General features: G+C 37.1%; 1 protein-coding gene across 26 annotated transcripts in view; it reads left to right on the top strand.

Moving 5' to 3' along the window:
• Positions 1-23,151, top strand: part of TENM3 (teneurin transmembrane protein 3) — a 1,341,795-nt gene that overhangs the window by 1,266,283 nt on the left and 52,361 nt on the right. For 17 of the 26 annotated variants that reach the window (XM_054065057.1, XM_054065066.1, XM_054065065.1 and 14 more), the window contains 6 exons: positions 8,921-8,947; positions 10,498-10,518; positions 11,426-11,572; positions 18,689-18,905; positions 19,948-20,067; positions 20,455-20,716. In XM_054065057.1, the coding sequence (XP_053921032.1) occupies positions 8,921-8,947; positions 10,498-10,518; positions 11,426-11,572; positions 18,689-18,905; positions 19,948-20,067; positions 20,455-20,716 (794 nt within the window). The remainder of the gene's footprint in view (positions 1-8,920; positions 8,948-10,497; positions 10,519-11,425; positions 11,573-18,688; positions 18,906-19,947; positions 20,068-20,454; positions 20,717-23,151) is intronic. The other 9 variants (XM_054065063.1, XM_054065062.1, XM_054065078.1 and 6 more) reach the window with 3 other exon arrangements.

The following is a 23,151-nucleotide window of genomic DNA, read 5'->3' as shown; positions in this document are numbered from 1 at the left end:
TGCTGTAAACCTGATATATCTTTCTGATATCCACTATTCCATTTTGCATCTCTGGCACAGGGTGGCTCTGACTTCAATACCACACCTGGTTTGGGCCACGCTTCTGAGGCATTGCCTTTGTTCTGAACACATACTTCCAAAGATTTGTATCAAAAATGTTCAGTAGATAACTACATGTTCAGTGTTGTAGTGAAATTAATCCAATGACAATTAGCAAAATTCAAGATTTATGGCTATTGTTTAGCATCTTACAGGCTTTAACTAAACCTTGGCAATGTTCTAAATACTAGGCAACTGAGGGTGTCTGAATTGCTTACTGTCTTTTCCCTCTTGGAACTGAAATATTCTACCATTTCCTGTATCCATGTGAGAACAGGTTAAATCAAGAGTTTACTGCAAAGCTATGGAAAGTCACCTGTCAATTATTTATTTGTTCTGGGAGTGGCACTCGGGTCAGAGGTGAACGTCCGTGTATTACTTTGTGAAGCTCAACCTGCATCTCAATGTGATACAAGATCACACGTGCACAGCTGGAGCCCAGGTGATAGCCTGGATGAAAATTTCCTCTGTAATTAAGGTTTCATGACACAGTTGTGCCAAAATATGTTTTTGTTTCCTTTCTGTCCTGGCTTGCAATGAGTTCAATTACCCCTTTTTGTCTGAGTAGTTGTTTTATGAGACTGGAACAGATATTATTTCAGGAAGTCTATTATTTTTTGTGATATAACTGGTACGTAACATCAGCAAATTAAGTAACTGTCACAGGAAGCATGTAAGTATGAATACTTTGTCGGCTGCTTTTGCACTAAACTCTGTTAGCTGAATAAAATTAGTAAATAATTGTTTTGGTGGGGAATCTGTGATATCCTTGTGCTGCGTAACATTTCAGTTTTACAATGCAGCTTAATTTTTTCTATAGACCAAATTAGTTTTAGAGTAATCTAAATTGCAAATTGGCCAATTGGCATTAAAACTATTCCTTCTTGTTCAGATTTGTCAACACCTCTTTTTTAAAAAGTCTTTAACATTAAGCATGGGTGGGTAAGACCATCTGTTTATGTAGCTTGCCTGCAGCTCCATTACTTAACACATAAGACAGGTTACAGCTGTTTAATTGTTATTGTGTCGAACGATTATCTTTCAGTCCAAAATTAATAGTTATATATGTATGCATAGAAAGCATGTTGTTAAACATAAGGGATCTGGATGGTGGATTAATGTTGTTAAGCATTCCTATTAATCCCTCAGGAGGGCTGAAGTTAGCATCATGGTATTCACACTACTTTTGAGTGTCATCTGAAGCTACTTTACCTGGTACACAGAACTGAAATTCAGATCCACTGTAGAAGTGTACAGCTTGTAATGTGTTTTTATTCCAGTGAGAATTGGTTTATCTTCTGAGAATTTCCCCTAAAATTTATTTGAGAAAAAAATAATTGGATGGCAAAGTACTTGTTTTATCCCTTCTTTTTGCATGAAATGACATTATCGTGACATTAAAACCTATCAAACCAAAAATAGATTGTCTTCAGAAAGAGATTTCTAATTTCAGCTATTCTAACTAGAAAAACAGGAGTAATCTGATTTAGATTTTCAGAATTATGAAAAAATGAAATAACATCTAGAGCACACTCCCGTGTGTTTCCACTACTAGAGACTCCATCCTTGGTTGCTGGTTAAAATGACATTTCTGACTAGGACAAACATAGAATTATTTGTGGGTTAGTTTTCCACGTGGCCATGAGCAGTGTAACCTCAGAAGTACTGCTGGTGTTGAGGAATGCTGAGAAGTAATCTCCTCCACACCTAAGTAACATGGTCCACACCTCCTCTCATCAACCCATGTTTAGCTTAGGGCTTCTTATATTAAAAATGTCAAATATGACTACAAGGAAGTGGCCCTTTATCCCTTTATAAGATCAGAGAGCAAGTCAAGACAAATATGTTATTCCTGTTAATTAAAGGAAATGCTTCCTGAAAACTTGATATAGCTATATATCATTAAACTATATATTTTTTAATTGTGGCCTTCACAAAGTAAGTTGTGGGCCAGTTTGAGGGCTTGCTTGATTTTCTCCATATTTGCAGGTTAGCAGGAGAGCAGCATCAATAACTGGTATTGCAATGACCACCATCATTTTAGTACTGACATTCAGTTGCCAAGGATGGTTTACTTTTCTCCAACGTTTAAATTACTGAGAATGTTCAGATTTCATAGTGAATACTTGGGTATTTAACATACCTTAAAGCATTCATGCCAAGAATGCCTCATGAATTTTAAGACTATTTCGAGTTTTTAAAATTCATTTAGAAGGAAATCTTGTCCTTCAAATTAGAATAATTAATGCTTCATTTATATGTTATATAATTATCAAAATTCCTGAATTTATGGTTTTCCTTATTTTTGAGTTAATGGAATTATACCTCAGTACAAATTTCATTTTAAAAGTAAGATTGTATCTGAATGAAGGAAGGTATAACCTTTGCCATTCAAACAGTTTATTCTCAGATAAATTTAACCAAAGACTGAAAACTAGTTACATCAAATTTCAATTAGTTCACCACAGTATTCTGAGTGAAATCCTGCTTGCAACACACCTAACCACATTGGAGTCAGGATTTCACCACAATATTTATACCTGTACCCTCAATGCAAAATCTTTATGGAAAATAAAAGATGGCTTTCTTGGCACTCAGAGAACTGACAACCACAGTTTAACAAGTTTTCATGAAATTTAGTACAATTATGTCTTTGATCTTTTCTGTGCCTGAAGAGCATGTTATTAATTTGCCAGGCTAAGCCTTGAATATGCAAAATATTTGTACGTTTGGTAACTATAAAAATATTCAATTATCAGGTAAATTTAAGATAGCGAGTGCGTATCTGAAGCTGTGAAAAAAAGGTGAATTATCGGTTAGGCCTTAACACGTTTCAAGACCAAGTATCTCAAACACAAATTATCTGTTAGCATACTTTAAATTGCTAATAAGTTGATTTGCATTTAAATGAGGACCACATGTGAAGTTCAAGTTAGGCACATTTCAGAAAACAGCAGAATCCTCTGAGATGTGAAGAATTTCAAAGCATGTTGCAAAGCTTACTTGAGCTGAAGTGGCTGGAGAGTAAGTGATTTTGTACGTTGTATACTTGCATGCTCGTCAAACACATTCTGAAATTATTTCCAGTCAGGAGGAAGAATGGAAACAATAATGCATCCTGCCCGTTCCATCCCCTAGTATGTTTTCAAGCCAAATGTCTCTTTCATGCAGTTCTTTATGTAAGCATTAGGATTTACCTGCACCTGAGGCAGGCCTTTGCAAGTTTGTCAGAGGTCTCAAATAGGTATTTGAACTTCTTCAGGCTGTACATGTGGGACCATTTTAAAACCTGAACGGTATATGCCCTTACTTCTAAATCCTCTTCCAGTTAAATAGATCATAAATAGGAAACAACACTGCACATGAAAATATTGGCAGTCCCAAACTTCCTGCCTACTGTATCCTTAAAAGAAACTGAACCTTTTATTCTAAGATATATGTGGCTTTCCAGTAAGAATGATGAGAAATCTTGCTTTATAGAAAAACTGGGATGGACTTCACAACAAAATACCTAAAGGGTGGTGGGCTTATGTGCCTTTGTATGTAAAAACCTGTAAATGGTTGCTGCAAGGAATGGTTGCAGTTTTGGCAAGGCTTAAATTGGAGTGACTTCAAGTCTCTGCAGAAACAGTTGCAGCAGATAGTTCTGCTGCAGGTCTATGTAGACATTGGAGAAAAATGCAGAAATTATGAAGAAGGTATGATTTCAGGGTGAGAATTATGTTTTGGCCTGGGTAGAGAGGAAAACAAAGAAAATTGCCCTAAACTATTATATTATTCCATCCATGTGTTCCTCTTTACGAGAAGGGAGAGATGGGAATTTAGGAGTAAAAACATATTAAAAGGGAAGAGTGTTTGTAATCCTTTTCTATTGGCAGCAATGCTCTGAACATATGGTATGTCTAAGACAAGGTTCTTATGAACTTGGAGAAAGGATGCTGACCATGAGCTGCCTACAGTGGAAGAACATGTGCTCAGTACTGCTCAGTGATGAATAGAGAGAATTAGATTTGCAAATGTTACCAAAGCCCACTGCCCCCAAGCAGTTTGGGAGACAGCACAAGAATTTAAATTTACTTCAACAAATAGCACAGGCTATGCAGAAAAATAAGGTGCAGTTCTACAAATGCTGGGTTCTGTCCTTAAGTAAGAATAATCACCTGCATAAATTCAAGTTAGGAAGCAGCTCGCCAGACAAAAGAGGCAAAGACAAGACTGTGATGGGTAATGTATTTGACACGAGTGAACTGCTCTGAAGACAGGTTAGGATGGTGTCTTTAAAATTTTATGAATTCTTGACTCCTCTTAAGTTTTCTGGTAGGGGTTTGGAGCTCCTCAGAAATTGCATATGGATGCATGGCTTTTTTTAGTCACTCTTTGATAGCGAAAGCAGTTGCTTAAAGGAATCAATATGCTATTCTTTGTCTCCAGTGGGCAAGATAAGAAATACTGGACTTAAATATCGCAAGTCTATTTGAGATTTTATGTTTGAAAAATGTTTTGTTAGAATAGTTAAACTTTACCAGGGTAGAAATGAGAGTAACTTAAAAAGGTGATGTGGTAGCCAGGTCAGGAGAAATAAACCACCATGGACTGAGTCTTGAGTAGGTTAGAGGGGTCAGACCAGAGCTGACAATTCTGGGGGTTTTATCACTTCCCCAAAAACAAGCACACAGACCTGTTTGTATAAACTGCATTCTCCCTAAAGCTTGCATTTAAACTCTCAGAGTTTCTCTTCTGTTGGCAAGTGTTTGTGAAACCACTCGTAAAGTGTGTGCCTCATCCCCCACTACTTGGCTGTCCAGGGAGTAAGAAATAATGTTCTTATCACTCTGATACCAGAAATGGCAGAAGCATAAGTCATTCATCTAAGCATCCATGTTGTTCACCATGGAAAAAATGTGATGTCACAAAAGGGAATCTTTTTTTTTCGGTTTACGTTATGTGCCTAAGACTTGAGAACTTTTAAATGCATGAAAAACATGTTAAAATAACATCTACTTTTCCCTTTACACCTGATGGACCTGATTTAAGAATATTGCAAGGCTGTGAAGGGCTGTCTCATGTGGAAACTCCACTTAATCTGTGCCAGAGACTGGTGCATAGGGGGAACTCCTGGTTAAGAATGATTTTGAAGACCTCAATTCCACCCTTGCTTCTACCACATGTTTTCTGTTAGTCATTTACAAAGGCAGAGTTTATAAGAGTGTTCTCTGATCATTATTCATTTTCTGGAGACCTGACTTGCTTGTGTGTGAATTGCTAAAATGCTGGTTTGTGTATGAAATACTATATAATTTTAAGTATGCTGGAAAATCACATCATACGTGTTTGCAGCCAAATGGAGGGAAACTTTTTGTTTTATTCCTCCTGTGCCTTAGTTACCCACCTGTAAAATGAGACAAGAATATGTTCTCTGCTCACACTAGTAGTGTGAAGATACTATACTAAGTATTTTTTTAATTTAAAGGAGGGTGGTAGAAAAGTCTATAAGAAAAGTTACTTCTTTATTTAGGTTATCATGGTCTACCTGCCCTACTAGGCATCAGCCATTTGTTGTTCATGACAGAATAAGTGCTGAATGAAGACTGTCTGATCCATACGTTGACAAAGGAAGAAGGATATAAAAATTGCACAGGTAGCCATAAACTTAGTGTTGCCTAAATTTTGGGTGTTTGACTTGGCCACTCTCATTATATTCTTGTTATGTGGGGCGCGGCTGGGGACAGGTTTTCCTGTGGCTCCTAGACAAAGTTTTATACAAATTTTAAAAATCATTCGAACACTAATTTAAGATATTAAAAATTCATAACTACAAAGACATAGATAATATATAGAAAGCATCAGGTAAACAGTATAATATCTACATACTATCGTTTGCTTGCAGGCAGTTTTTCTACCAAGAAATTAAGATGATATTTTGACCTGTTATCTTCTTATACGACACTTAGTGCAAAGTTATGCAGAAGTGTGAACGTGACTGATGCAAGATGTTCACATCTCTGTAGATCTGTGCCTGAGAGTTTGTGTTAGCCGCAGATACATGTGTGCAGTCATTCCCCAATATATGGAGACTGCTGTACTGAATTGTGGGAGATGAGGAGAAGAAAAGGGCAGTATTCCTATTGCTGCTGTATACTGAAATTATTTCTTATTTATCTCCTCTCCTCCTCCCCTTTTGGCCCTCCTCTCCCTTCCTAATTTCTTCTTTCTGTTTGCTTTTATTGGGAGAGGGTGTAATGCAGTAAGGAAAGGAGAAAGCTGATAGTATTAGTGGAGAAGACACAGGAGTTTGACTCATGCTTTCAAGGTGGAGGAAGCAAAACACCCTAAAAGGTAGATTTAAATTTAGGCAGACCTTGATCAACATGACTTTGGTCACATTATTTTTTATTTTTGCTTCAAGTTTGGTGGTGCTATGAGGTCAAATTCTGCTCTTACAGCAAAGTCATTCATGATTCCAGTGGAGCTGTTGTGAGTTGACCCTCTAATGGGACTGCATATACCCTACAAAATATCCATGGTGTGTTGTACTCAAGGGTGCAGGTTATGAAGACTGTGATGCATAAAGATGTCTGGTGGAGGATAATAATGTAAAGGAATAGAAATGTAAATTTGCAATGCAGTATTTAGAAGCATGTCACTGTTCTAATCCTTTATGACAGAATAATCAGAATAAAGCAGTGTTATAAGTACCAATTAAGGAACATCAAATCAAGGGGTATATGACTCATGCTGATTTAAACAGGAGCTGATTGGGATAAATGAATTTAATATGTACTTTTATTCTGTGGCTATTCTGTCATATGTGGAGGAAGTAGCATATGAGTAATCTAAGGAAGACACTGACATCTCTGATAGGAGACTAATGAGAGACATTAAATTTTTTAAAAAAAAAAAGATCTAGGTTCTGACTGGATATGAAATATGCTGTGTTAAATGTGACTTTGCTTGAATGTTATCGGTTTAACCAAAATAGTTTCTAATGTTGTCCTCAGTGTCAGCTGACCATGAGTAAAAGGATGATGGAGGTTAGAACTTTTTTTCTGAGCATTATAGTTTAATGGTCTAGAACTGAATTCTTCTAAGACTACTGGATGCAAAAAATCTTAGAGCATTTTCTTCATCCTTTCTTTTTTTAAAACGCAGTTTATGTTTTTGAAAGGAAATAGCACATGGGGGCCTGGGACTGTAGGGATTAGTTTTCGGTTGCCTAAGAACTTCTTTACCTATCTTTACACTTGTATAGGCATTTGTGTTTCGCTGGTGGACAGATTCATTCCCCAGACAGACCTAATTGCTTCCATTTTATAGAATAAAGCTTGATTTTTCTTCCACGCATACTACACCATGTTCTAAGAGCAGCAGTTCAGGAGCAAGGGGAATTATATTGGATGAGTAAAAGAAGAATTCTGAAATGCAGCTGTATCACTTTTCTTTTTGTTTGTGGTTAATGTGAAAAGCTACTTAGTTTGTTGCTGCTGTTCTAAATGTTCTATAATTGATGTTTTCATCTTCTTACTTCATTTTTCTTTAACCTCACAGTGTAACCTCACAAACTAAAAAAAAAAAAGAAGGTCTCAGGCAGAGCTTTTTCCCATTCATCCAGACTAGAGGAAAGACCGTGGTTGGAAATGCCTTTCTTACCCATCCAATCGGCAAAGTTGAGAGATAATAGCAAGTGGCAGAGTACTTGCCAGACATGGGCCATCATCCAGCAGAGATTTAGAAATGGTCGAATTTTGAAAGTAAGAGACCCCATGAGGACTCTGTTGAGAGACCTTGTCCACAACAGAACTGGGATTGAATCCAACATTGTTGACTCAGCTTGGCGTGTCTGTACTGCAATAGGCTGTAATATCCTGTCACCTTATGTGCAGGTGGCTGGGTTTGGTAGCCTGTGATGGACCTATCCTAAATGTTTTTTCTATATGCCATTGACACCTTTAACACAACTTTAATTGATGTCTCTTTCCTGAAAGTAAGGAAGGAGCACATAACCCATCTCTGCTGAGTTTCATATGTTAAAAGTAGGGCCTGCTGCTTTAAATCTGTCTCGTACTCTCTTTGTCATTCATCCATCTGCCTCCTCAAATTTTTTGTGAAATTTTAAGTGTCATAACATTTGAAAAAAAAGTCTTGCTTTTCTTGGATATACCATGGTATTTATTTTAATACATCTAAAGTTTTTCACCTGTTTTTCAAAATGAAATGGATCACCACATTAATAACACTACTACACCCTTTTCCACCCCATGTATATGATCTAACTTATTTTACATAATTGATGTGTGTGCTCAGGAGAGTAACTGTGGCTGAATTGAAGCAGAAAACTATTTTTCCTTAAAATCCTGTTAATTCCATCAAAATTAAGATAGTATGCTGGTTATGCTGTCAATATGTGACCTACAAATCAAAGATCTTCAAGTATGGTCAGTGTTTTAAAGCTCATAAGCTAAGTAGTAATTACTTCTACATTGTCTTGAAAATTTAATTTTTTAACTAGCTTTGATTATATTTTCCTTGTAAGTAAAAATCAAAGCATGTGAAGAGAAGTCAGAAGAAAAACAGTCTCGGAAAGGTAGCTTCTCTTTCTTCTGCAGGCCTTCTTTCTCAAATAGTTTCATTGAATCATGACAGTGTTTGCTGAAAAGAGAATTTCTTGCATTTTTAAAAGCTTTGAAATACATTTTCATTTTGTAATGTAAGACCTCTCATGTCAGGTGCACCTGCTTGATTTGCATGTGAATTCTGAACAGTTCTTGTTTTATGTTACACTTCTGAAATGTCTGTCTGTTTTTTTTTCTTTTTAATTCTCAAGCTCACTATTTGGATAAGATAGTGAAAGGTACTGTATATTTGCTCTTTGATGACATGCCTATGCCTACATGTACTTTTTTTTATGAATATGTAGTTACAAACGTACCAGTCTGGGCAAAAGAACCCTCTCTTACATACATTCCATGGATTATAGATATTACCATACGACTTTCAACTCATCTCAAATTAAAAATGAAATCTTGTTTATGATATGTAATAACATTTTGTCAGCAATTATACATTTATATATAAACTGTATACATGTATTAGATTTCATTTGAACCAAAAACTGAAGATAGTATTCATTTGCTGTTTGGTGCTTTTTCTGTGTTAGTTTTGTCATTGGACCGCTACCTACAGAACTGTAAATACTCTTGTCCCAGAACAAGTGTCATTAGTTCTGAAGAACAGATTAATTATAGATATGTGTGTTTTTATATACAGACAGATCAGTAGAATACTCCAGGCTTTTAAGCTTTTGTTTGTCTGAATGTAGAAAATCTATAGGAAATTATAATTGTATTTTGTATGAAGCTAGTGTACTCTACGCAACATTTTCAATTAAAAGGTTCAAGGATGCAAAAGCTTAACATGAAACAGCAAAGATTCTTTTATCTTCAGTTATGGTGAAAAGTTGATTTAGAAAAATGTTTAAAATATTCCTACCCCTCTTTCCCCGAGTATCTTTCTCTATTCCTTATTTGTGGTTTTTTTCATTAGAATATGACAATATTCATGGCAATATCCAGGCTTTTACACAATAAGTCTTGAATGTACCCAGTTGACTCCTAAAACACTCTGTCAGTATTACAATTAAGTATGTAAGCAGTTCGTAAGTTAAACAGAAGAAAGATAAAAGAAAAAAATAGCCCTTAGTTGTCAACAAATATTCCATTAGCAGCTACAGTTTGAAAGAATAAGAGTACCAAGACTAATCTCAGCCTGGCATGACAGCACAATATCCTTAATTGCATGAACACTATCCTTCCTCACAAGAGGTTTCCCTGATTCTCTGCCTTCTAAGAGTAATTTGATGAGAGTTAAGCACTCTTTATAACTTTTTTTCTGGGAATGTTTGTAATTTGGAGGTACATGGTTGAAAGGAGCAAATAAATCAAAAGTCTTCAGAAGAAAAAAAGATGCTGTTACTTCTGAAAGACTGTTCTAAGCTAAACTAAGCTTAACTAAAATGAGTCAGTTCTCAAAGACAGCAGTTCTACAAACTGAAGAAGTGTTTAGCCAGTTACTTACTTTTTTTGGATAAACATATACAGAAAATTGCTGTGTTCAAAAATACCTGATTTGTATCCACCTTCTCATAAGATACTTAGTGCCATATCTGTACTTGCTTCTGTCAGTGTCTTATCACAGTCATAGATAAGGAACACCAAAATCTACATATTTATAGTGTTATCATCCTCATACAGATCATGTTGGCTGCATGCCAGATTTCATCACTAGGAGGTGACAGATACTGTTTCTTTTTTAATGCAATGTTAGACTGAAAACAATTATCGATTTTGGATATATTAAATTATTTTAATTGTTTCCCAAATTTTCCCTCCTTGGCCATAAAAGCAGACAAGATAGGATATAAAGGTAAAAGCACAAAAGCCTTAGGGAGATTGTCACAAAAAATCACTCTCTGCTATCTGTCTTGAAGCACGTCACTACCGTGTTTTTGTTCAGTCTATCAATGTTTTATTGTGGTCCTTATGGTATTTCATTTTGTCCGTCCTAAGTAATCAAATACGCACAGCTATTACATTTAGTTGGAAATCCTGTTGGTCCTGTCCCATCCGTATGCAGCCTGAATCCTACTGTTTGTTAGAATAGATGCTAAGCTGCTTCACTATTTCCTGGGCTTTGCTTATTCTGTGAAAAGGAATGTATTTTTGGCATAAAGTATAGTCATTAAAACTGGCCTATACTTTGTGCAACTATTTAACGCACTGTAATTTCACATGAATATACGGCAACTCTGAGACCAGATAAAGTTAACATCTATTGCTTGCCTAAAATCATACCCATTTTTCTACTTAAGAATTTGGAGGGATTTGATCATAGTAACAGGGAGCTTAAACATTTATGCCAGTAAGTAACCAATACTGCATAGAGCAAATAATCTATTCTTAGAGCACAGAAAAATGTATCATTTTACACAGCTGTGTTTGCACTATGCCCTCATCTCTTGTTACTTTGCCAAAACAAAAAAATTAAAAAACAAACTTAATTTTGTCTGGCCTGCAGGTATTTAGAGGATTGGTGCATTTATTTCCTGCCTGTACAGGTAAGTGGTGTCTCAAGTGTCAGGTCAATCAAAGATGCCACTTTGTTAAGAATTACATTCCCCAGGTAATGTTGCTGTTCCACTCCATGTGCAATTACAGTATTTGTGCTGTCCTTAAGGCCTGTTCCCAGTAAGTGTCCCTTGTTTGTATTTTTTTTTAATGTAATTACTATATTTAAATCACTTGTGATTTTTCTTCTTTGTCTGTTTCAACAGAGGGCTGTCCCGGCTTGTGCAACAGCAATGGGAGGTGCACACTGGACCAAAACGGCTGGCACTGTGTCTGCCAGCCAGGATGGAGGGGAGCAGGCTGTGATGTAGCCATGGAAACTCTCTGCACTGACAGTAAGGACAATGAAGGAGGTAAGATATACCAACTGGGTCTTTAACACTGGGGAGAATGTGTTGAGGAACGGAGATTTTACAGTCAGGTGAATAAATACTGCCATGAGAACCATACATGCATTTTACTTGCTTTTATGCCTGTAAGACTACACCACAGTATTCAGTGCTTTTTTATATGATGTATCAGCAAAGCCTTACAAGATGCGTATGACAGGTGAGCTATGTACTTAGAAAATTATAAGTGTCGCCTTAATTTCCCTGCAATGTTCTTTTATACTGGAATAAAACATAGTCTCAACTCAGAGAATTGTAGAGGAGGGGGAGGAAAGAAAGGAGTTCAAATTTTCAGTGACCTCATAAGGAAATTATCCCAAGAGAAAAAGCTGAATGGGGAGTTTACATTTTGACCTATGATATTACTGCTGGAAACAATTGGTTGCCCAGTCTACAGAGATCTTATCCCTCTGTAGCCTGCGAACGCTCAGATAACTGACAGGATGCTCCCAAACGTCTTTTTTTTGGCTTGCTTTTCCACAGTCTGTCATTCAAGTGACAGGTAACAATCTGCAGAAAGATGCAGGCAGGACTGTTGACTTAAAGAATCAACCTGCAGTCATTGTTGTAGGGTAGGGAAAGTAGAGGGGCTGTGACTTTGGCATGACTCCAGAATTACACAGAAAAGCCACACAAAAACAAGATTAAATGTGAATGCAGTCAAATATTAGATCAGCATAATGCTTTTATTGTCTGTCTGTCTTCCCTTTCTCTCATCAACTCTTTTTTTTTGAATGCCTCCAGATTCAGAGCAGAGATAAGAAACTCCATTAAGGCCTCTGGATGACAATAGACTAATCTATGACTTTGTTTATCAGCTTTAGACTGTGTATGCCGTTGCCGTTGCTGGTTTGCTCTTATATCCCAACTGCAGTTGGGATTCTCGACAGCACAGACTATAAATAATAGCAACATTTACTTCCCGAGGAAAATAAATAACACAGTTAAAACAGTGCAGCTGTTTATTGCTTTACACGTCATTTGATTTGTCATCCTTCTCAGTTACATATTGTATGTTTTGAGTCAGTTTTGCACATTTAGAAGCCTAAAGAATCTGACGCAATCTGGTATACGCAGTCTGAGCTAACGTGAAACTGAATTTCTTCATATAGGAAAGGGAGAAAGAAGAACATTTGGCTGTAGCATTTCCACGCAGAGATGTGCTGTTTGGAGAATTAAGTTCAAATAGGCCAAGGGATTATGAACATAAGGAAGAAAGAGAAACCTGCAAGCCTGAAAAGAGACAAAGCAAAGAGGAGGAGAAACTAGGTTAGAGCATAAATAACTTGAAGGAAATAAATAGATTGTGTAGGGGAAAAATTTGAAAATGCAGTGATAGACTAAAACAGATTCAGTAGACATTAAAGGTAATAGAATGGTGTGACCTCTAAGAGAAAGAGTTAAGAGCAGATGACAGAGGAGTCAGGGGAAGAGAGGGGTAAGATGAACAGGAAGGCGCATAAACAGAACAAAGGCAAAGAAGGTGCTCCTTCAAATTGAAAACAACAATAGCTGTTGGTGAAGACGGGACAAAGGAATGAGGAATTGGAGCAGAGGAATCTAGCAGAAAGACTTGAAGTTCGAGAAAAAAGAACAATATTGGACAAAAATGTCTCAGGCTGGTACTTTGTTGCTTTTCTGTCTCTTCATTTTTTTCATTATTTCCTTTATAGGCATGCAACTATGTACAAGGAAGGGATGGGCCAAACGGTTGTTTTGCCGTGACTGACCTATGTGATGTGTATTTGTAACAGGCATATATCTTCAGTGGACTTTATTTTCATTTATATGCTTCAGTACAGAGCATATTCACTTAAGTCTTTGATTAGTGGCTGAGGAAAAGGGTTAAACTATAACAAATTGAATTAAAAACTGGAAGCATGCCAAACAAAACTGGGAAAAGAAAGTCATCTTTGCCAGAAACTCACCTGGAAAGAGAAGCAGTGTTTCTTCCCTTTCCAAGAGTACCTGCAATCAACCCACTAATCTCTTGAGCAAGCCATTCAAATTCCAGACAGCTATAGGGAATGGCACAAGGATTTGCCATTCTGCTGTACTTGTTTATTATGGGAGATTAGGTTATCTGAGCACTTATGCCGAATTTACATCACACTAGGCTCAGTGGTTATGTAATTAGTGTTATCTTGGTTGTTAGTGAATTGATATGGTGTGGTTATGTTTCATCCTACCCTGGATAAACTGTATTTCATATATTAACGTGAGTATAATTCATTGATAACAGTGTCTGCTGTTCCTTTGATTCTTAGCTCTTTCTGGGACTGATTGTTCAAATTCTGCAAACATGAGCATCCCAAGAACCTCAGTGGGAGTATTCACCACAGGGAATGCTAATGACAGCGAGGCATACTTGATGATTTTCCGTTCTAGATAGTATTGACGTATGATGGGATGGTTATTACTCATCTTCCTTTTAATATAGATTTCTGAGAGTCTTGCAGATTAGTTCCTTTCTCTTTAAGGATCACTCTTTATTTTTCCATGTGTTTGCTTTGGATAATAAAATGCAGAATTTTCTTTACATTTTAGCAACACATGAGGAATGTGTATGCAACAAGCAGACTTTACGCTGAATTAAACTCCTAATGACTTTGGGGAGAGAGGGAAAGTCAGAGTCATCCATGGGTGGAAAAAGCCTAACTACTTTATTGTGAAAAAAATGTGTCAGTATTATACTTTAACAAAGTGGGCAATGGTTTGTCATCACTGTAGGAAGAATAAGCTGTTTACTCTTTAGTTTAGGTAGGTCTTCATTAGACAGATTCCTTAAATTCACTTTTTATTAGCTCTTATCCAATTAGTGAGTAGTTACAAGTTTCTTCCAGCAGGATTTAAATGATTATTAATATTCTCTTATTAGTGACATGAAAATAAAACACTGTAATAAAGCAAAGTGTGCTTACCAGTACTGTATTCCTGTAATTACTTGCACAGGCTAGGACAGCCTGCGCTTGCTAAGCATTGCCACAGGGTAGTACAAATGTAGCCTATGGATTACCTAAAGCACAGCATCCTCTCTGAAAGTGGCCAATAGTAAATCCTTAGCAAAAGAATATACTAGGACAAATGTGAACTTATATTTTCTTTCATATAGTAGCAGGCTGCTAATTAAAGTATGAAATTACTGCCACATAATGTTTTGAATGGCAGAATGGTTACAAAGAAAAAGATAACCCAAGCTCAGGAAATTTCAGGAGGTTTGTACTTGAATTAGGACTGATGCAGTGGCACACTTATGTTCTCTGGTTCTCTCTCCAACACATCCCATTATTATTCAGCTTTTTGCTTGCATCTGTGGTTGCTGGGGAGTGCTGGGTTGGTATATCTGTAGCGCTTATCTGCAGTGACTCCAAGATTTCTCTCTAGACTGAGAATTCATTTAAAGCCCAACACTTTATATTTAACGCTTCTTCACTGCAACGGGAATGTTTCATTTGAATATGCTTTAGGAATCCTTATAGATATACTGTAATAGTAACATTGAACTAGGTCCTTCTGCACTGCTCAGGAATAAATCAAGGCTGTTTCTGGTTTTGTGGCTTATATGACCAGCCGCTCCCTACAGATAGTTGGTTTTGGTGTCTATAATCAATTCAATTTAGTATAGCCTGTTGGGAAATTGGGCTGTGTGAGGATAACTGAGGTGTCCATTACAGCGTTTTGCCTTAGTGTGCCGCAGTCACCAAAACCATTCTGGTGGGATAGCCAGCATCATAGCTCCAAAACTGTGTTCCTCTTATGTAGGCACTGAATTTCACTTCATGGAGACTTCTTGTTTCCTAAATATATAATCAAGTGATTTACAAAGACTGTGATTAATGTAGGTCCTAGGACATGATCTCCTCTGGACACTGGCAGCACTTGTGCCCAGGACTTATTTTGTCTCCCCATTTTTCTTCTTTCCAGCAGTTTTATGTGTACCCTTTAAATTCCATTCAAAAGTAAACATGCCCACTGATATATCTTTTGGGTTTTTTATACATCTGTAAGTGTGAGAATTCTCTGTCCTGGCTCCGCTCATTTAATGTTTTGGTGGTTTCTCCAAATAAGCAATCTTATCAACAGACCATACTCTATTGCAATGCTGTGCATTCTGTGGCAAAGGGAGAAGTAACATTAGTAAAGATTTTTACAGCTAGTCTTTAGCCTTTGAGGAAGAAAGCAATAATGTAGTCATTGTGTCTTCTACATATAGAAGAACCACTCACATCTAGAACAAAAGAAAAATACTGATAGCCTTCTGAGAGCAATAGTGATTGTCCAGCTGCCTGTAGAAGTTTCTCTTTTCCTTATAATCTCACTATCATATTGGGGTGACATAATGGATAAGCTAGAGTTGAGCTAAGTCTCATATTTTTCAGGCTAAACAAAATTCATCAATAATTTTGCACAACCCTTTCAGAAAGGAAATTTTACTCTACTTCACACAGTGCAATAGAGCACTCAGCTTAGTGGCACTAGATAGCTCTAGCCATATAAGTACTGAGAAAGAATGAAAAATGTTTTCTCAACTTATAAAGAGCCAGATTCATAACCATCCGTCACTCGCCTGGGCAAGTTGCTGATAAACTCCACAGAAAAATAACAAACAGCATATCCTTGTATCTTGCCTGGTGAAAATGAGATTCTTTGTCTGATTGATGTTAGCAGAAAGGCTTGTAAAAATGCATTTCCAGCTGATTAGTTCAGAAGGTGTCAATCTCATGCAGTTTTATGACCTGCAGACTATACTCCAGATGTACATTTGCTTTTTTTAACTAAGAAAGATGAATGAAGAAATTTGAGCATTTCTTTGGCAACTGCACCAGATATTGCCTGGGAGACCATGCAGAGATATAAACCCCCAAAAGTATGCTTTTAACCATCCGCTTACCCAGCTTTGATACTGATCCAGGCTTCTGGATTTAAAACCAGCAAGGGACGTCAGTACTTCAGCTAGAAAAGGTTTTCATATTGTACAGGAATGAGACTAGAAAATCACAAGTCACAAACTGTTTGAGGTTGGAAAGGCCTCAGAAATCTTCTGCTCAAAGCAGGGTCAGCTAAAGCAGATTGCTAGGGGCCATGTCCAGATGGGTTCTCCAAGGACAGAGACTCCATAACTTCCCTGGGCAACCTGTTGTTATGTCCAACCACTTTCACAGTAGAAGAAGTTTTTCTGACGTTTAGAGAGAATTTCCTGTTTCAGTCTGTGCCCATTGTCTCTTATCTTTTAGCTGGGCACCACTGAAAGGTGGTCTTGTAGGTATCTGTACGCGTCAATGAGATTTCCCCCCAGAGCCTTCTCTTCTCCATGCTAAACAGTCTCAACTGTCTCAGCCTTTCCTCATAGGAGAGATGTTTCAAGCCCCTAATCATCTTCATGGCCCATCACTGAGCTTTGTCTCGTATGTGTCTCTTCTACTAGAAAGCCCAGCTTGCACACAGTTCTGAGTCAAGGGAAAGGATCACCTCCCCTGAACTGCTGGAAAATGCCTCCTTATGAAGCCAAGGATGTCATTGCACTTTCATTGGCACAAGGGCGTGTTGCTGGCTCATGTTCAATTTGGTGTCTACCAGGACTCCCAAGATCTCCGCAATGCTGCTTTGCTAATTGTCCACCAGTGTGTACTGATGCGTGGGGTTGTTCCTCCCCAGGTGCAGGGGACCACTGCATGAAGTTGGTATCAGCCCATTTCTCCAGCCTGTTGAGGTCTGTCTGAATGGCAACCTGATCCTCTAGCATATCCTCATCCCAGGAAAAATAAGTGTTCTTTCTTTTCTCTTAAAAAAGTTTAAACTTTGATATTTTTAATGATGACTTTTTCATCCCTTTTATTTTCCCCGAACTGTCTTCAATGTCAGCCAAGTTAAATAAGAATTTTATATGTGCAAAAGAATAGAAATCCTAGTCCTTTACTATTTTGCCAATCCTCTGATACACATAGCACAGCAATCCTTAGAGGACTACCTTTAGAAGATCTCTGTTTACTTACCGTCTTTCAACATAAGATTGAACAAAAATGGATGGTATTTTTCTCTTCAGAAAGAAGTTTTACTCTAAAGCAGGGTTCTTTTGTGAGAGAAGCAGCCATGGGCTTCCTCAGAGTACTGCATTGGTATATTTTTCAGTTTAATGCAGCAAGCAAGTTCACTCTTTAATCTAAATGGAATAATAAAATGTTTGAGCGATTTCAGTCTTGCTGTTCTTTTGGGGAAGCAATTATCAGCTATGTGATACCATATTGCATTCATCTACAAATTCTCTGTAGCTGACATTTCCAGGCTCATTTTCCTTACGACTTTACTTACAGCAAATGAGTAGTTATCAATTTGATCTTGATTTTAAATCTTTCACCAAATTAGATTTCCAGTGATGTGATAGATCTAATGCTCCTTATATGTGAATATTTCAACACGTGAGCATAAAAGCACCCACGTGTTTAAATCTTGTTTATATTGGCCAGCATTCCTCATCAGTTTATTCAGAATAAAATCTAAATGTTAAATACAGATTTTGTTTTCTCATACATTTTCATGCAAAACAGTTGTGGAAATTGCCTTTGCCACTAGCAACAAAATCTTTCTGCCAAGGTATAAAGGAATCCACCTTGATAAATGTTATGAAATATTTAAAGCTACTTGCAGCATGGATATGCGAAAAAGAACTTCAGGAAAACAGCAGAGTGGGAGTCACTTGTGTCTTTTCTCTAGCAAGTCAAATAACCTCAGATAAAGCTACTTAGACCCACCTAAAATGTTTAATATGTATAAGTTAACAGTGTATGCAGAACCTGAGTGCCTTCATTTTCTGTTTTGCTCAAAGTATTTTTAGAAAAGTATTGAATAATACATTTAATTTATACACAATACTCAGTATATTTAGCTTGTGTGAATTTCCGTGGGAGTTTAAGAACTCAATAGAAACAAACTCTATTGCCTTAATTGAAAGTGAATTAATTAAAATCTTAATTGTTAGTATTCTTTCCTACTGCCTAATTTTTTAATTTTTCTGCTGGCTGGCTGATTCACATGTGGGTCAGGAGGAAGACTTTGTTCATTTGTGTGACTTTCTGCCAACAGATGGGCTAGTTGACTGTATGGATCCTGACTGCTGTTTGCAGAGTTCTTGCCAAAACCAGCTTTATTGTCGTGGACTACCCGATCCCCAAGATATTATAAGCCAAAGCCAACAGTCACCATCTCAGCAAGCTGCCAAAGGATTTTATGACCGGATCAGTTTTCTCATCGGAGCAGACAGCACTCATGTCATACCCGGGGAAAGTCCTTTTAATAAGAGGTCAGCATGGCTCATCATTTACTTTTGAATATGAAAGAACTTGAGGAGTGTGTGAGATTCACATTAGCTGGAGATCCACTATGACTACAGATTTTGTGGTGTGGACTTTCAGCAAAGATCTTTTTTCTTAATATATCAAATAGCTTGTTTTGTCTCATTTGCTGCAAAATTCAAATTGCCAGTGCCAGTAGGTTACAGAAGGTACTTGCCATGCTTAGTACCTATGTTCTAACAGGGCACTTCATTAATGATTAAATAAATCTTTATTTAACCAGTTGATTTGGGCTAGCACAGTTGGAAATATATCAAAGCAATGAAAACACTTCAGGAGGAAAAGCAAAGCTGCACTTTTTAAACTGAGCTCACTAAATAATATAAATTATGAATTAATGTAATAGAACTGTTAAGTGCACGGCAGTATAATTGCATAGACGATTTGACTGGTGCTCTACAAAGCTGTAATGACCTGAAAATAAACCAGTAACAGGAAGCAGGTGTCTGAGATCTCACTGAGTGAAAGAAGATGATTTACACGAGAACTACTGCGTTTGCAGTAATTTAACAGCATTAATGTGTTTGAGCACAGCAGTTGATTAAAAGTTGTTGCACAAATGTTCCTTATTGCGCTTTTAAATTTTGTACTTCATAGTCCCTGCAGTTTTACAGATTGCTTTGATACTAATTGAAAAGTACATTGTTCTTTAAGAGTCTGCCAAAGGTGTGACTTAGAGTGGGAAGATCTAGACTTTGAGTTCTTAAAATTCCTCATTGAATTTCTGATCTTAGTAACTCAGTACAGACAAATGAACCAACTTAAAATAAACAATATTGAAGCAAAATGATTATCTGTAGGTTTCAAGACATTTGTTTATACAGTGTAAATTATGTGAACTTGTAAAAGGGTTAGAGCCTCAGGAATGTTTTTTTTTTAATGGTAGTTGATACCGTGTAGAGAGGTGTGTGTTTGCTCTGCTGGCTTTTCTTCATTCAAAAGAGAACAAAGAAAGCAAATTTGTAATATGATCCTGCAAATTTTTCACAGTCTTGCATCCGTCATAAGGGGCCAAGTATTAACTGCTGATGGAACACCACTTATTGGAGTCAATGTCTCCTTTCTACACTATCCAGACTACGGATATACAATCACTCGCCAAGATGGAATGTAAGCTCCTTTTAAAGTACTTCTAAGTCATAAAGACAGCAAAGGTGTTACTGAAAAGTTACCTGTAAAAACAATAAAATAATGGAAACAAAACACATGAAAAAAAGTGATTGAACAAAATTGTACTTTGTTCATTCTTCAGATGTAAAATATGTTGTTTATATACTTTCTATATACTTGCTTAATTTAAACACAGCATCTCAAACTCTCCATTCTCTTAGTGCAGTGGTATGTGATGTAATTTAATTGATTTCTCCATTATACCCAGTAGAGTCATTCTGCCTTCTGAGCACTGCAATGGAAGGAAGAATCAGTCTATAAAATGGAGACTGTGGAGGGCTTTGGAAATTTGCTGTCTGGCTAGCTCTGTTGGATTTTTTTTCCTAGGTTTGACTTGGTAGCAAATGGTGGTGCTTCTCTGACATTGGTGTTTGAGCGATCACCATTCCTGACACAGCATCACACAGTATGGATTCCCTGGAATGTCTTTTATGTCATGGATACTCTGGTCATGAAGAAAGAAGAGAATGATATTCCTAGTTGTGATCTGAGCGGATTTGTGAGGCCAAACCCTGTTATCGTGTCATCACCTTTATCCACCTTCTTTAGAATTTCTCCTGAAGATAGTCCTATCATCCCAGAGACACAGGTAAAGTGTGCTTCAAATAAATAGCGTTTTAGCACAGGCTGGTATGAAGCAACCATAATAAAAGGAGTGAAACTGCTGTTTGAAAAGAAATAAATCTGACTAAGTGGTAAGAGTTAGCAACATGTGATTATTTTCAGACCAATTTATTTATTCTATGGAATGATTTTTAAAATTTCAGCTGAAGAAAAAAAGAGAGGTAAGAAAGCCTGTCTGGTTTTATATTTTTTTGCATCATTTAATTTGCGGAATGTCTTCATCAACCAGGCACTAGCCCACCAAAATGGACACAGCATAGTACATCTGACTTTTTTGACAGCCCTCTTGTTAGAAGTGCTCCTCAGAAACTGAAAATTCATGGTGATGTTCCGCTATGTTTGAAAGACCATTCAGTTCAATTTTCCTATTTAATACTAATAAATAGCATGACACTGAGACTTTGATAAACTAAAAGAACTCTTTAACTCTGAAGACAGGCTTAAAAGCCCATGAACATATATGCTAATCTACTTCTGCAGAACTTGTAATATTGGAAGTAAGGTTCAACATAAAAACCTTGCTTTAAAAGGTAAAAGTTGTGGCTGGAATGCTTTTTTCTCTGACATAGGTGTATTATATTCCTCTATATCAAGTAACTAATCACTAATGCAGTCTTCCTCAGCCCTTAAAGCAGAGTTGCATTTCAAGAAGTAAAATTCATGTCAGTATTGATTTCTGATAAAACTTTTCTTAGTGAAACAGTACTCTCCCTTCTCTCCCTTGCCCTCCTCTCCCTCTCCTTTCCTTCTCTTTTTCTCCTCCTCACCTTCATTATGTTATAATTTTATAGGGCACTCTTTTTCCCATTCAGTAAGAAATGTCCTTGCCTCTTCAAGGGGAATAGAAAATGTATTCAAATGTTTTCATGCAGAGCTTTTAAGAAAAGATCAAAATCCTTAAGCAATTCATGGTAGGATCAGGTTTAAAGTAAAGACTCATACAAATCTGGACTTTGGTATAAAATTGTTGCTTTTATCCTCACTATCATTTCTATGCATTTGATAGTTGCAAGCCAATTAAAAGAAAGTATTTGCAAAACACAGTCCACTGAAAAAGAGCTCTCATTTATTTGTTTTGGCAACAGATGATAGATTCAGTTCCTGAAGTGATGGAAAATGGTTTAGTTAGATGAGTATAAATCAAGACAAAAGTAATAACAGAAGAATGTTATCAAACACATATTTTCAGAAATGACTTGTAATGACTAGGCAAACAAGCCTTTTCATGAGCAGTGGGACTAATGAAGTCTGGATTCCGAATTCCCACCTATTGCTAGAATTCCAGCTGTCTGCCACAGCCAGTCCTTCCCCCAGAGACTGCGTTCAGCCTTTTTTTTTTTTCTCATGGAAGTACCAACTTGGCTACTTCTTCCGTGAATACTTTAGAGATTTCTACTGTTATTTCAAATGTGGTTGAAATTGACTGCCAGGTACAAAAGTTGTAAGGTGGGAGGTCTCACAGGCATGATAGTTGGGTCAAGTTGATTTCCATAGAAAACCAGCCAGAAGAAATGATAGTATTCTCAGCAGATCCTAGCCAGTTGGTGTTGATGGATCATTTATGATGAGATAAAAATAGCACTGTCATTATCTGTGCAAAAATCTGGTTCTCATATTGTGTAAAAAAAAAATAAAGGAGTATCTTTTTCTGTATTTTTTACTCCTCACACACATAACCCCCTACTTCAGCAACTGGGAGCTGCACAGCCATGCCTGGGACGTACCCTTAAGGGTCAGGTTCTCCTTGGAAATGCATAATACTCCACAGTCTGCCTCCCAGAAAATTCACTGCTCTGGGAAAAGATGGGCAGAACAAAATTCCATTCAAGTCTGTCAGCTCCAGAGGAACCAATGTAGATCTTCTAATAAAAAATGGGGCAATGCCAGTTTAATGTGTGGGAGACTGGATGAGGGCACAAAGCAAGAAACCATTCCCCATGTACCTTCAGTATTAGTCACCCTGTTCTTGTGGTGTGACAGCACTCACTGTCACATACTACAGGAGAAAATTATGTTGGTGCTGTAATCATCATCCCTTGAAGTACTTCATCATCCCTTGGAGATAATGTTTCCAAGAGTGTAGTCAGTGGCTTATGAATCCCAGACTGGTCAGAGAGGGAATTAAAGTCTGTACCAAAGCAGCAGCACAAAAGAAAACTGAAAAAAAAGAAGGCATGCAAGGGGAAAGAACAAATACAGTGGGTATAAAGGGCGATCCCAGACCCAACAGGTCGTTACTCAAGAGGAATGATAACAAATAACATGTTAACTAAATTTGGACTACTTAGGCATGACTTTATCTACTTTTAATCGCAAGCTAGCATGCTCTGCCTAGGCTTAACTAGCTGAGATTAATCAGTGTGGAACAAGATGGTAAATTGCATGCGGATGAGGGAGATC

This window comes from Cuculus canorus, chromosome 4, assembly GCF_017976375.1.
Source record: "Cuculus canorus isolate bCucCan1 chromosome 4, bCucCan1.pri, whole genome shotgun sequence".
Classification (NCBI taxonomy): domain Eukaryota; kingdom Metazoa; phylum Chordata; class Aves; order Cuculiformes; family Cuculidae; genus Cuculus; species Cuculus canorus.
Note: the sequence above shows the minus strand (reverse complement) of the source record. Positions and strands in the feature narration are given on the sequence as shown.